Source organism: Mastigoproctus giganteus, chromosome 4 (genome assembly GCF_048544385.1).
Source record: "Mastigoproctus giganteus isolate SK-2022 chromosome 4, ASM4854438v1, whole genome shotgun sequence".
NCBI lineage: Eukaryota > Metazoa > Arthropoda > Arachnida > Uropygi > Thelyphonidae > Mastigoproctus > Mastigoproctus giganteus.
The window spans coordinates 106,983,465-106,998,389 of NC_143578.1; the positions used below are offsets into that span (position 1 = coordinate 106,983,465).

A 14,925-nucleotide genomic window follows, 5' to 3' on the forward strand; every position below is an offset into this window, starting at 1 on the left:
AAGCGTTTCACAATTTCATATTTTTTTCTCTATCGACAGAGGCGGACTGGCCATAAGCCTTACCCGGGAAATCCTGGTGGGCCGGAGGCCGGTGTGATTTTGGCCATAAGCCTCACCCGGGAAATCCCGGTGGGGCGGAGGCCGGTGTGATTTTGGCCATAAACATTAGTATGAGGCCACTATAAATTTTCCCGTGTAAGAATTTTTGACCCAGTCCGCCTCTGTTTATCGATATTGCTTTCTCTCTCTCTCTCTCTCTCTGAATCTGCAGTGTGTTCGCCAGGATGCTTCCTTTTCACACCGTTTAAGTATTTTACTAATTTTTAGGGAATAAAGCGCAATTACAAAACGAGGAGGCACGCTTAAACATAAACAAAGCTGCGGGCATATAGCAACTGGATAAACAACACCGTAAAGGCCGAGATACACTATTAACACCCCACATTTAACTAAAGCACATTTCTGGGGGTTACTACCATAAAACAATAAAAACAATTTCCACTTTCGTTTCTGCTAGTGGAATCTGTTATAAACTAGTAGTAAACTCCATCTAATTGCATTTGCGATTATATCGATAACTGGAATTGTGTTGGTTTTTACGTTATTATGGTGAAATGTGTTTCCCCTTCACTGATATAAAACACATAAATACATTTTCAGAATCTTCTCTTCATTCCTATCGTGTTGCGTTCGGTTGAGGTGATTCCGTGTTCGACTGCCATTTCTTGTAAACACAAAGGCGAATCGTGCATAAGCGAATACGGTTCGTGTTATATAAGATATCGTTCCCCTATTTATAAATCGTGTATGATCAAATTCATGTAATGTAAACACGTGTTATACGAGGACCGACTGTACAGTATTATGTTAAAATTATTTAAGTTCCAGTTCCATTTAGATTTCCATTTTTTAAAGGGAGATATCTTGCCTGACCAAGTGATTAATTACAATAAATTAATCATAATAGTTAATAAAATTAATTAGACAAGATCTCTGCTTAGCAGTTATGTGGTGTGATTGTCATATAACTGCATTCATTTCAAGGTGATTTTGTATTACTTCTTCACTGACTTCATTATTTTTCCTTGAACAAAGTCAAACTTGCAGGTCTGTAATTACTCACTTCTCCCTTTGATTCTTATTTGTGAATTGGAGAGACATTTGCACATCTTCAATATGTATAGACCTCTGAATCAAATGATGTTCTCATAATTATGGCAAAAGATTTGCTTATTTTTTGCTTATTGCTGCTTTTTTTAATATAATCAGATTTAGTTAGCCGCAGAGACCTTATTTACAATAGCAATTGCTCTTCCATATTCTTCTTAGTTGTAACAAAGTCATTTAGCTCTCAGTTAGAATTTGATATGCTTCTGGTATTCCCATTCCTGAAAACTTCAATTACGAACATGGACTAGTCATAAAACTACTATTTTAATGTGAAACATCCTTGGGGGCCTCAACTGAGTAAATCTGGTCGGTCACAAAAAATGAGCCATCGAAGTGACATCATTCACGGATTCTGCTAGAGATATTTTCCACGCTCCAATCACTAGTCTGTGCCGAGCATTCACTAGTGCTGTGATTAGAGTGCATGATACATTTTTCGTGACCGGTATCTTTAGGAAGAGATTAGTGAAATCCCAAGCCAATAGCCTAATTACCCATTTGATTGTAGCCATTTGTTGAATAGTATGACATCACAATCATACTTCCTGCAGTTACTACTGCAGGAAGCATGATTGCAACAATACAAATATTTGTCATATGACTGGAACAATGCAAATATTTGCAAGGGTGTTTCACATAAAACCAAGTACCTTGCATTTATTAAATTTTTTATTTAATTTTTCAGCAACCTGAACAGAATGATCAATAACTATACCATTAACATCTAGTCAGCCAATGTAGTTTACTATTTATCTTCTAGTGTTAAAATTAGAAGACATTCTTATTTACTGGTCCGCTCTGTTTGGGTGTTCATATTCACCATTGTCATTTGACCTATAACATACACCTACTCTCATTTTTGTTTTCCCATTGCTTATGTCAGACCAAACTGATTGAACATTATTCTGGCAGCTCTTGCCAACTGAGTACAATGTGTACAGAAAGGTCACTGTCCTTTCTGTACACATTGGCAATCAGTCATAGGGGAATGCAGAATTTGAATACTCCCTGTATTCAAATTCTGCATTTCCAGTGATTGATTGGCAACATGTTTCTGATATTCTTATAATGCCTTCATTTGGTGACTTAGCTAATTCTTCAAATTTATTTACCATACTCCTAGCATTAATGTCCAAGCAAATACATGTATGCTTGTTTTTACTCTTAATAACCATAACCTAGCCCATATATCTGCTTGTTCCACAAAAAGCCTCATCTCACCTTGTAAGCCTCTTCATGCCTTGTTTTCCTGGCTTCTGCTTGTCCTAATAGAAGCAATGCAAGAATCAATTTTAGCTTCTGCTTGTGGCTTGCAGTTAAACTATTAGCCTATCAATCCTCTCCCAAAGTAGCAGTTTTCCGACTCACCTAACACTGCTTCTATTGCATCAGCAAATATTTTCTTGTACTCCTATTTAGGTATTCCAACCTTGTAAAAGCAGCCAGTTCTGGTAACAAATACAGGAAATGCTGAGAAAGTTTCTACCCTCTGAACCTTGCATAATCTCTACATGGCTGAATTGATTGATAAGTCTCTCATCATGTCCCTCCTATTATGTGTGGAAAGACTACAATGTTTATTAACCTGTGGGTTTTTCTCAACATTGCTCTATATCTGTTAAGAAAATCCTCAGATTGCCTATTCTTAATATTTTAATATCATTGATACCACCATAAAACAATATCATCTTTTGTGCACTTAAAAAAGATAACTATACCACATTATCAGTGGTGTATTCGAGCTGGAATGCACCGGAACAACGTTTCCCGGTACTTTTTTCTAAATGTCATAATAGAAAATCATTAAATCTATACACCTAATATTATGAAACAATGGCATAATCAAAGGGGAGAGAGAAATATCTATTTTACCCATTGCTACTAAAATATATATATTAATAGTATTAATGTATATTTTTAGTTTTAAAATTAATAGACTTGAAAATTAATAGATTTCTTTAAAAATTTATTTAAAAACAAAAATATAAATTTTGCAATGAAACTTGAACATTTCTTACTAAAGTATAATGTATTAGATAAAGAGATCCAACAAATGAGATGTACTGTGATGTGTGCGAACACTGCATTTTGATTTGCCATGAGCTGAATGCTAGAACTGGTTGTTCTATGAACCATGAGTCTGAAGTCTGATTCAGTTACTGTACAGTCGATGTGGCATTATCATCTAGTCTTCTGGAGAATGAGCATTCTGGTACTATTTTTTTTAGCAATACACCTCTGTCTGCACATTATTGACTTTTGCCCTTGGCAGACTATTCCTATTCCACCTATCCTTTTTGAACAGTATATTTTCTCTTTTCTTGATAGTCGAGTCACTGACAAGTAGCTACTTCCTGTGGGAAGTAGCTTCTGCATTTGGAAATCCTATTATGCTGTCTGATGCATGAGTGTGGGCTCTGTCATTCAGTTGGGCAGCTGAGTGCTTGTGGGTCTCTCATTTTTAATTCTTTTAAGGGCAACAACCGAGTTATTCAAGCTTTGATATTCACCCATCAAATACTGATCAGCAAATATGAATTAAACAGGTAACAGACATTCCAGGAAAAATTCTTTCAGCATCTGAATCATTTGCTGAAAGTATGAAACATTGTTGTTGAGTTATGTGCACAGTATTATGTAGATTTTATTCACATTCATATTGAAGGAAGTTGTAAAGTTTGTACTGATAAGAAAATTTTCTGACAGACTTTTTGTTATTTTTTATGTGAGCTTGTGTTTTTTTTTTGTTTTTTTTTGTCCCAATAATAATCATTCTGCACATGTTGGCATAAACTCAAACCCAAAGTTTCAACTCTTTGCACTTTAAGAAGTATAAGGTCCTAAATCATCTTGGAAGTTTTGTAAGCAACACACACACACACACACACACACACACACACACACACACACACACACACACACACACACACACACACACTTTATTTTGCTTCTTGACTTTATTTGCTTCATGTTTTTTCCCCCCCATCACAGAGTGTCTCTTTGGCCAGGCTCCCTTTTCGTCCAGCACATTTTCTGAGTTAGCTGAAAAAATCAAAAGCACCAAGCCAATACAGGTAATCCTTTTTAATTATTGTTTATAATGCAGGTGAAGCTGTGTGAACAATACATTTTTATGTTGTTATTTGTGCAAGTATTGTTAGTGTTAATTTAAATATTAATGAATATCATAAATATACCATGTAAATATATACATAGTAAAATCCAAGAATACAGAAAGCTGTATTTAAAAAATATAAATATTAGTGTAGCAGTAAAATATCCCATATATTCATGCTCTATAAGAGATAAATATACAGCATGCTGCTTATTGTTGTCACTTCTGTCAAGTTCCAATCAGACATTTACTAATACATAGAAAAAACATCCTTTATTGTAAACAGCACTTTGGTTTATGTTATCACTTTTTTTTTTTTTTTTTTTGGCCTTATTGCAGTTTACGCATGTGCAGTGGTAGTGATTTGTAACATCCTGATTTGTTCTTGAATTCTGACACATTGTTTGTCCGGTTACTACTGTTGCTTCATACAGTTCATATTGTTATCAGTGTTGCTACTACATGAAAGAAAGTACTGTATCTGTACTTTCTTTCTCCTGCCAGTCCGACTGTTTTGCAATAGAGAGAGAGAGAGAGAGAGAGAGAGAGAGAGAGAGAGAGAGAGAGAGAGAGAGAATGAATGAATGAATGAGAATGAGAGAGAGAGAATGAATGAATTAATCCTTTTCTAATTCTTAATTTGAATATCTTTATTTATTTTTAATGGTTTGTATGGATTTCCAGAAATGTTATGACAGTTTCATCTTTCTTGAAGAAATAGTGGGCAGTCAAGTTAAAGTATTTTATATTGCTTGATTTTAATATTTTATTTCTGTCTGCTTTCACCATTTTATATATACATTTCCATTCTGTATCAGTAAACAGTACTGAACAGCTAAATTTTTGTTTATCAGTTATTGTTATCAATTTAGCTGAGTCTTGAAGTGATTACAATAGACAGCATACACTGTATATAATTAAAAGTGTTAAAAATATAGCAAAATGGAAGCAGTTTTCAAAGTTATTGAATTAAAGCAATTGTGAGACCTGTGAATACCAGAGGCAGACTTATGCCTGAAAATGGAAATAAAGAAAAATAAGGGATGCAGAATTTGAATGTGGGGCGCATACATTCTGTGTACATTGAATCTTTCAATGTATACAGAAAGGACAGATAGTATAGGAGGAGGATTATGCTCTTAGTTAAAAAGCACATAAAATATAAGGCAGTGCACTCAGTTGACCTGTGTTCCCAGTGGAATGTTGATTCAGTTTGGTGTGACATAAACACCGATGACTGATGAGCACACTGAACAACTGTACAGAGAAATAGACTGGACCAGTAAATCAGAATGTCTTATAATGGGCCATTTTAACTTTCCAGATATTGACTGGAACTTGTGGGTTGGTCATCCACACACTAGCATGAATTTTGTTGATTTATTGGACGATTCTTTTCTACAGCAGCATGTTAGAGAGGTAACAAGAAGCAATACTCTTGATCTGGTTATCAGCAGTGATTCCTTCCGGAATGGTGATTTCTTCACAACTAGGTGGAGGAATAAGCAGTTTCAGTTTTGGTGGCACTGGTCTTAGTAAGGCAGAAATAAGAATCTTTGAAGTGACTTGTTGGTTCTCGCCAGATCATTTGAACAGCAAAAGGCATTTTAGAATTGTTCCCATTCAGTCAGATTTACATAGCATGTTATACAGCACATATGCGATCACCCACGTGACAACTAAAATAAAAATAATAAGCTTGTTTCACTTTGTCTGTGATTGATTGATGTTGTGACTTCACTGTAAATTGTCCAAAAACATAGCAAAAACTGTTTGGTGAATTAACGTATGCATGCCCTTTTCGCTCCATTTCACGAGTTTTCACAAGATCAAAATGGAACTTTAAAACACCAAAACTTAACACTAGATCTTAAAAATTGAAACTAACCCCAAAAAAATGTACATTTAAGGATTAAAGACAGCTTTCACAGAGGTGCCTGGCTGCCGGAAATATAGTAGGGTCCAAATGTGCTACTGCATATTAAGGATTATAGTGCTAAAACTCAGAGTGACCACTCCTCAGGGCCACAAAACTAAAAAGAGGTATTAGTATACCATTAAACAACACAGATATGTTGTCTTTTGTTACAATAAATTCGACCGGAAAGATGCAGAGTGCGATGTTGGATGATTTTGTTGATTTTGAAGCTATTTTATATTTTTTTAAAGCTGTTTTTGTATTTTTCTAAAAAATGTGAAGTGATAGAAACTTTTTACTGTCATATTCATAATCAGCACATAAAAATTAACAAAAAATGCTTACTTTCGCCCATGTTAGCAAAACCTTGTTGACCAGTGTAATTTATATGCATCCCATGTATTTTTTTTTCTTCTCTGCAAGAAGTCTCTAAGGCTCCTCCGTAGCCAGGTTGGAAGGAGCAGCAGTGCGTAGCACACACTTCTTGATTAGACCCGGATTCAAGCCCGTCACCACCAAATACAGAGGATGTGGAAAGGTCAGGGAATGACCACCGCATATCCCGGAGCAATATGGCCTTAGTTGCTAATGCTCCTAAAAACCAAAAAAAAAAAAAATAACAATAATAATAATAGCAAAAAGTCTCATTAGTTCATGTGACATCCATTTAGGTCTAAGCCTTTAACAGTATTTCTTAGTTGGTATGAAAAGCCTAGTAGCTTTTTTGATTATTTCCTTGAATGCTTCCCATTTAGAATTTGCTGATGGTAACATCATTGGTTGATTCAACTCTGTAGAATTTAAAAACTGTCTGAGACCACTATAGTCACCTTTACTAAAGCAAAGCCTCTTCTCTTTACCCATGATGGTAGCTACATCCTTAAGGAAATCCCTCATCAGTATACTGTGGTCACCCGCCTATTGTTTCTTTTATCTACAGATTCTTAATGTATGAATTATCACTGCTGATATTCAGATCAAGAGTATTACTTTGCTTGTTGTTGCTTGTCTAACATGCTGCTGTAGAAAACATTCATCCATTAAATTCACAAACATCCTCTTAGTGTGTTGAGTGACCAACCCACAAGTTTCAGTCAATATATGGAATATTAAAATTGCCCATTATAAGACATTTTGATTTATTAGTGCACTTGATTTCTCTATACAGTTGTTCGTTGTGCTCATCAGAGTCATTAGGCCTGTACCTCCTACTCCAACTCTCATTTTTGTGACTCCTACCCCCTGCTCTCGCTCCTATTCTCATTTTTGCTTTCCCTGTGCTTATGTTACACCAAACTGACTGACATTGCACTGGTCACCCATGTCGACTGGACTGCCTTAGATTCTATGTACTTCTTAACTAAGAGCACAACTCTTACTCCCCTATCCTGTTTGTGTTGTATAGTTTATGAGATTTGTACTAACAGGTTGAGGCACTCTGCTGGAGAGATAACCTGTTCTCTTCATTTCGATGATCGAACTTCAATATCTTGGGAAGAAAGCATACTGCTTATTCTCGATCAACTGTTAGATATTCCTAACTTAAAGGTAGACACTGACATTGGACCTGAGGAATACCTGGAAATGAAGGTGCTAACTGACTGTTATGCAAGTGAGGGAGATGAGAGTGACCTTCAAGTTGATGAGTTAGAAATTCTGTTTCCAAGAACAAAAACAACAAATGTCCAGGAATGGACGTTGTTGAGGGTGAAGCTATTAAGTGAAGTTTCAAGTTGATTCCAAGTGATCTTCTCAGCATGTTCAGTGCATGTTTGCATGATGGAGGTCTTTCCAGCCCAATGGAAGGAGGCATTGCTAAAACTTCTTTTAAAATCTCTAGTGATTTTAAATCCCTAAGGACAGAGTGGAATCTTATCATCTGATTGTTCTATTGAGTGGACTGGGGAAAGTATATGAGCGATTCCTGGCAGTGCAAATATATTTTTTTTTTTTTTTGTTTTTTTTGCTGATAGTGTATAAGCTTGTTTCCTTGCATCATTTGCCATTAATACTCTACTGTTGTATGCTAAAAAATGTATTCACCTGAAAAATTTTTTAATATATGAATAAATTTTGAATAAATTGATTTTATTTTTATAGTTACCATATGGAGTACAGATTTCAGAGAGCTGTCGCGACCTTCTTTTGCATCTTCTTCAGAGAACACCAGATCAAAGAATCACATTTGAGGAATTTTTTAATCATCCTTTTGTTGATCTAGAACACATGCCATCTTCTGAGTCATATGCCAAAGGGGTAAGTTCATATTTGTATTAGACAGTGTCTAAGAAAATTTGTTAATAGGGTGGGTGAATTTTTTACTAATAGTTTCATTATTCTTAATTATATTTCTGAGTATATCATTATTAGAATTTTTCTGGCAGATATAAAGAGGTGATTATCCTGTTGTATAAGGCAATGGTTAGGCCATATCTTGAGTACTGCCTAGTGGTCTGTAAGCCTTGTTTTAGAAAAGATATTGATCTGTTGTAACAGGTGCAGAGAAGGGCATTGAGATTAGTGAGAGGAACAAAAGGGTACTTTTACCAGGAAAGGCTTTAGTTCTGCAAATTACAGAATTTGGAAACTAGGCACTTTCAAGGAGATCTGATTGAGATATTTAAGGCTCTCAATGGATTGAGTATAAATTTAAATCGAAGAAGGAATTGAGGATAGATGATGTTTAAAAATTTGCTTTCATCCAGCTGATAGATTGTTGGAGCAAACTTTCACATGGTGCCGTGGAAGTGGGTAGTTTGAATAAATTTAAGGAGGAACTAGACAAATTATTATTGGGGTTGGATAGATGATGTGGAAAAGTTTTTTTTTTTTTTTGGCTGATGTATAAACTTGAAACTTGCTTTTTTGCATTATTTGCCACCACTAATACTTGACAGTGCAGTGAAGTAAACTGCATAATACTGTAATGCTGTTACTCATCCTTAACTATGTGCTCAGTTTTCCTTCTTTCTTCAGCTTCAATTTCTAGGCAAAATGATATATCTCTTTTAGGGATTACCCTGACTTCTAATCTCTCTTGGCGCAAGCACATTACAAATATTGCTTCCTCTGCATCTAAAAAACTTGGTTTCTCTTTCGCTCTTGGCGTTACTTTTCTTCCAAACAGCTGCTCACTCTGTATAAATCGCAAATCTGCCCTGCCATGGAATATTGTTCCCACATCTGGGGTAGTGCCCCCAAAACCTCTCTCAGGCTTCTTGATTCCATTCAGAAGAGGGCAGTTAGGTTAATTAATGATTCATCTCTAACAGAGTCTCTCCACTCGCTTTCTCATAGACATACTGTTTCTACTGCATGCCTCTTCTACAGATACTTCCACGGGCACTGTTTGTTCTTCTGAATTGGCTTCTATAATTCCTGCTCTCTCTTTCAGAATAGTCCGAACACGTGCCGCCACCAGCCAACATCCATTTACTGTCCAACTTCAAACTCACAGAACCAACTTTTCATCTTCCTCATTTATTCATTCAACTGCCGTTTTCTGGAACAGCCTTCCTTCATATGTATTTCCTGAAAATTACAGTCTACAGAAGTTCAAGTCCAATGTCAACAAATATCTTCTTTCGTCTTCTCAACCTCCAACCCAAGCACGGTACTAAGTACTATAGGTTCTAATACCTCTTGTGTGTGGGGTTTACATAAAAAAAAAAAAAAAAGCTGTTGCCAGTGAAGTGAATAATGAACTGTGGTCCACCATCACATTTTATTTTTTCTTTTAATAAATATGTTTTTGCTGCTGCATGAAACGACTAGTCAAATTTTTACCTTTCCTCTTTCTTTCAAAATTTAGAAAAATTGTCTAAAAAAATTGAGTAATTTATTTTATCATTTGAGAACTTAATGATTTCCTGCATTTTTCCAACTGCAGTAAAAAATATTCCAAACAATATTTTAATCTGATCTCTCTTGACTAAAACCAACTTTAAATTATCCACTCGATTTACAACTTGTAAAAGAACAAGAAATTTTGGGTCATATCTTGTTACAGTCATGAAAGTAAGTTTACTTTATAGATTTTGGGGGTGCTAAACATGGAAATAGTATTTAAAATGGCAAATCGGCTCCTGTTTTAGAAAAAAGTAGTTTTTTATATTTATACAAGGTATTTTTTTTATTTATTTGTTATTTGGCAGTAAGATATATATATATATATAATCTGTTATGAAATATTGGAATAGATGTAAAAGGTATGTCAGATCAGATTAATGCCCTCAATTGTAGATTGATCATTACATCAGTCTGTAATGTAATTACTATTGTAAGAGTATAATTGATACTATATAGGTATTCAAAGTATATAAAAACATTGACATAAAAGTACTCAGCAGGCCATAAGGTCAAAAGAACCTATAAAGACTAAGATAGCCCACATTGGTTTACATTGCTATACCCTAGAAATAAACATATAATTAGCTATAAAATAAAAATATAAAATAAAATAAAATAATGATTATGCAGCTAATTATTGATAATCAGATACATTGAATGGCATATCCCACCAATAATTAGCAAGACTATCTGTTTCTGATTGTTATCTGCCTGTTTAACTACAAATAATTAAACATAAAGGCAATCTGTGCTAAACTTTAAATTTAACAGCTAACAGAGAAGGTAAGAGCTAACTCGACAGATAGCTTTGAAACGAATATACAGAATATAATATAGAAAAAGAGTGCCAGCCATAATTTTCACTTCAGATGTGGTGTTTTTGTTTATTTTATACATGTGCAAAAGAAAACGTATGCTAACATAAGGAGAAAGGAGGTAGGAATAAGTATAGTAATAATAATAAGTATAGGAATAAGTATATTAATAGGAAGCGCAACTGCCTGATCCTTTTGTAAGGGATCCTGGTATAATTACAAAGGGTTAAAGGATGGTATTTAATGGACAAAAACAGGATTACAATAATGAAGAAATATAGAATAACAATTGTAGATAATAATAAGGAAATAAAATAAATAACTATTACCAAATGTAGGAATATTTAAATAGAATTGACATTTGTAAGAATTTTATAATAATTAAAATAATTCATCCTATCTGATATAGTAATAAATTGCAGACCATCATTACAGAACAGTTAAATTAAAAATAACCAATTACAACAAAAAAAATAAATAGGAATTTGCAGCCTACCACCCTATTCTGTACTGAGTATAAAGAATGAACTCGAGGTCAAAAGCTCTGCCTTATTCTTCGTCAGTTTGAGATCCCTGATGAGGTCATTAAGTTCACTTTCTGTGATCTTATGTGATTCAGAAGGATAAAGATTTGGGCAAAATGGTGGATGCCTTGATGTAGACGGCTGCTGTACTTTTTCATGTATATCAAGTTGATGTTTATCAGTATTTTCATCAGAGTGTACAGAAAATCAGTCGGGTGGTTCAGGAATAGGAAGTACTTCACTGTGAGGCATGGGATGAATTGCAGATGGTATATTTGGGTACATCACTGTCCACTTTTTTTCATTGTCACCCTTTTTCTAATAGGCAGCACCATAGAGAAGTAACAGTCTGTGACGTGAAGTACAAGAAGTAGGCCTTTTTTATGACTCGAGTTAAGGGATGCTTTCTTGGAAGCTAAGGTGACTTCTCCACATATGTAACAGAAGTCATCTGGATTATTCACACAATTATGGGGCATATTAATGTTACGTGGCACAAATACTGCGCCGCCTCCATAGCCAGGTGGACAGGAGCAGCAGTGGGTAGTACACGCTTCTTGATCAGACTGGGGTTCGAGCCCGTGACCACCAAATACAGAGGATGCAGAAAGGTCAGGAAATGACCACCGCATATGGCCTTAGTTGCGCTAATGCTCCTAAAAACCAAATAACGACAACAACACAAATACTGCAAAAAAAAAAATAGAAATCTCGCAGAGAACAACTATTAACTGAGAACAAATCACCCAGTACCTAGCCATATTCAAGGCAACAGAATTGAAGATGCATTTGAGGTGATAGCAACTTATCACATGATATAGAGCGATGCAACAGTTGCTGATCATGTGATAAGAGTGTTGGTACTGAAACTGTAGTGTTGCCATGCATTTTTCCGAGAGCCGTAGTTGATAATGTAGAGTAACTCTCTAATATGAGACCCCAACTGTAATTTGGAAAAAAAAAAAAAAAATATATATATATATATATATATATATATATATATTTTTTTTTTTTTAAATAAGGTGTAAAACACAGCTTATTTTAAGGTTTTAATATATTTTTCAAACTTAAAAAAGTTATGTACAAATAAGCATTCCAGTCCATTAAGAAAAGGTGATATTGTATATATATATATATTTGTTTTTTAATGAAAACTCCAAAACACGAAAGGCATTAGAACCTGTAGTATTTGTACCATGCTTGGGCTCTAGGTTGTGAAGACTGAAGATACTTGTTGACATCAGACTTGAATTTCTATAGATTGTAATTTTCTGAAAATACACGTGAGGGAATGTTGTTCAAGAAAACAAGTTGAAGGGATAAATGAGAAAGAAGAAAAGTTGGTTCTGTGAATTGGGAGTAGGACAGTAAATGGATGCTAACTGGGTGTGGCATTGTTCAGACTGCTTTGGAAGAGAGTGGAGAAATTAAAGATGGAAATTCAGAAGAACAGTCCCCATTGATGTATCTATAGGAAAGACATGCAGCAGAAACACAATGTCTATGAGACAGAGAGATTGCAGAGACTTTTTAAGAGAATTTTATTTAACCTATTGCCCTCTTTTGAAGAGAGAGGGAGAGAGAGAGAGAGTCTAAAAGCTTAAAAGAGATTTTGGGACACCACCCCAGTTGTGGAAAAGTTGTTCCATGGCAGGGCAGATTTTAGAATTGTAAAGGGTGAGTGTAGTTGTTTAGAAGAAAAGTAACACCAAGAATGAAAGAAAAAGCCCAGTTTTTTTTAGATTCAGAGGAAGCAATATTTATAACATGCTTATGCCAAGACAGAATAAAAGTGTAGAGATTTGAGTGTCATTGAAGATTAGCATAGCAGTAGACTCTTTTTCTGTGAGAAATAAAGCAGGACTGAAGTTGTTAATTAAGTTTTCTTCACTCCAGTGGAGAATTTTCTGGAGATCAGCATTTAAGAATTGTTGAATGTTCAAGAAGTTGAAGCTGTTTGTGCAGAGCAAGGTTTCTCGAACTGGAAGATGGAAAGTAGCATACTGTCATCAGCAAAACTATATGTAGAATTTTCAGTTAATAAAGAAGGCTGTAAATATATACAAGAAGAAAAGAGTGGAAGAATGAACTAACTTTGGGGACAAGCACCATTAATGAAGAAGTCTTGAGATATAGAACCTTCTACTATTATCCACAGAGAGCGGTCAGAGAGAAAACTTGATATCCAATTGCAAAAAACACTTGACAATCCACAAGATGGGAGCTTGTTTAGAAACCTCTTTATGTCAAACACAATCAAAAGCTTTAGAAATGTTAAGGATAATTGCTTGAGTTAAAAAAAACTTTTCCATTGAATTTGTCCATCTTCTTCTTCTTCCAGTCATATAGTTCCCTGAGGAGCTGTTGTGGCCACCATCAGATTCCTCCAACTGCAGTGATCATGTGCTATACGAGCAGCATCACCAAATGTCGCACCCAAAAGTTCACTGATCCCATCCTTCCTAGTTGCAGGTCTTCCTTTAACATCAGTTTTTGGAGTTGGTTTTTGCTATGGTCATTTTGGCATCAGATAATGTGGTGGTATGCCATTGCCTTCCACCACCACAATTTGTCCCTACATGGGTAATATTAGCCAATATATCATCAGTGGATCGACACTGACAAAATCCATCTTGAAATTGGAAGGTTTTGTGATAGTTTAGGAGTTGGCAGTAAATGGATTTCTCCGTTACTTTGGATGGAAAGAGATGTTTATCGATATGTATATAATTTTTGAATACAAAATTTAATATGTATATATATATATATATATATGTTTTATTTTATTCCCATTGTTATACTATAGTTTTATCTATCTATACAAGGGGTACATCTATCTATACGTACACATTTCCGGGGGGGGAGTACATGAAGCATAAAAAGTTGAGAACCACTGACCTAGCAGAATAAGAAAGTATAAAAAGACAACACAGAATAGAAGTTTTCTTTCTTTCTCTCTCTTAGGGTAAGTCAGATTTTTTTTTTTTTTTTTTCTAGTGCAGCATAAGCCTCAGACTTCCTTGCACCATATGGCTAATAATAATAATAATAATGTTCAGGAACACTGGTTTTGTGAACGAGTGGAGAAATGTCATCAGGATCTTGAGCTTTCTTGATATCAAGATTATTCAAAATTCTTCTGACTTCCTTTTGATGGACGACCACAGGAACTATTGAGTGTAGTGTACCGGGAATTGTATGATGTGGAGAAGGAATGAACCACATTGGTCCTCTAGATATAAATGGTAATTATTGATAATCCTATAGTTGCTGAAAAACTGAATTAATATTTTGCATCTACATCCACACATGTAGCAGTGTTTAGAGATGGGCGTGTTAGAGGTATATCAACTTAAAGTTGAAAGTTAAATGATTTTGTGATAATTGAAGGAAAAGTGGAAGAGAAACTGTTGAGGCTAAAAGTAAACAAGGCATGTGGGGATATGAAATCTATCCAGTTATATTAAAAGAAGCATTAGAAGAGGTAAGTAAACTTTAACCATAATCAACCTCTCCTGAATTCAAAGATGAGAG

General features: G+C 35.0%; 1 protein-coding gene across 4 annotated transcripts in view; it reads left to right on the forward strand.

The window, feature by feature from the left end:
- Positions 1 to 14,925, forward strand: part of LOC150086975 (serine/threonine-protein kinase ULK3-like) — a 322,244-nt gene that overhangs the window by 127,974 nt on the left and 179,345 nt on the right. For all 4 annotated transcript variants that reach the window (XM_090371719.1, XM_090371720.1, XM_090371718.1 and 1 more), the window contains 2 exons: positions 4,162 to 4,244; positions 8,304 to 8,459. In XM_090371719.1, the coding sequence (XP_090227845.1) occupies positions 4,162 to 4,244; positions 8,304 to 8,459 (239 nt within the window). The remainder of the gene's footprint in view (positions 1 to 4,161; positions 4,245 to 8,303; positions 8,460 to 14,925) is intronic.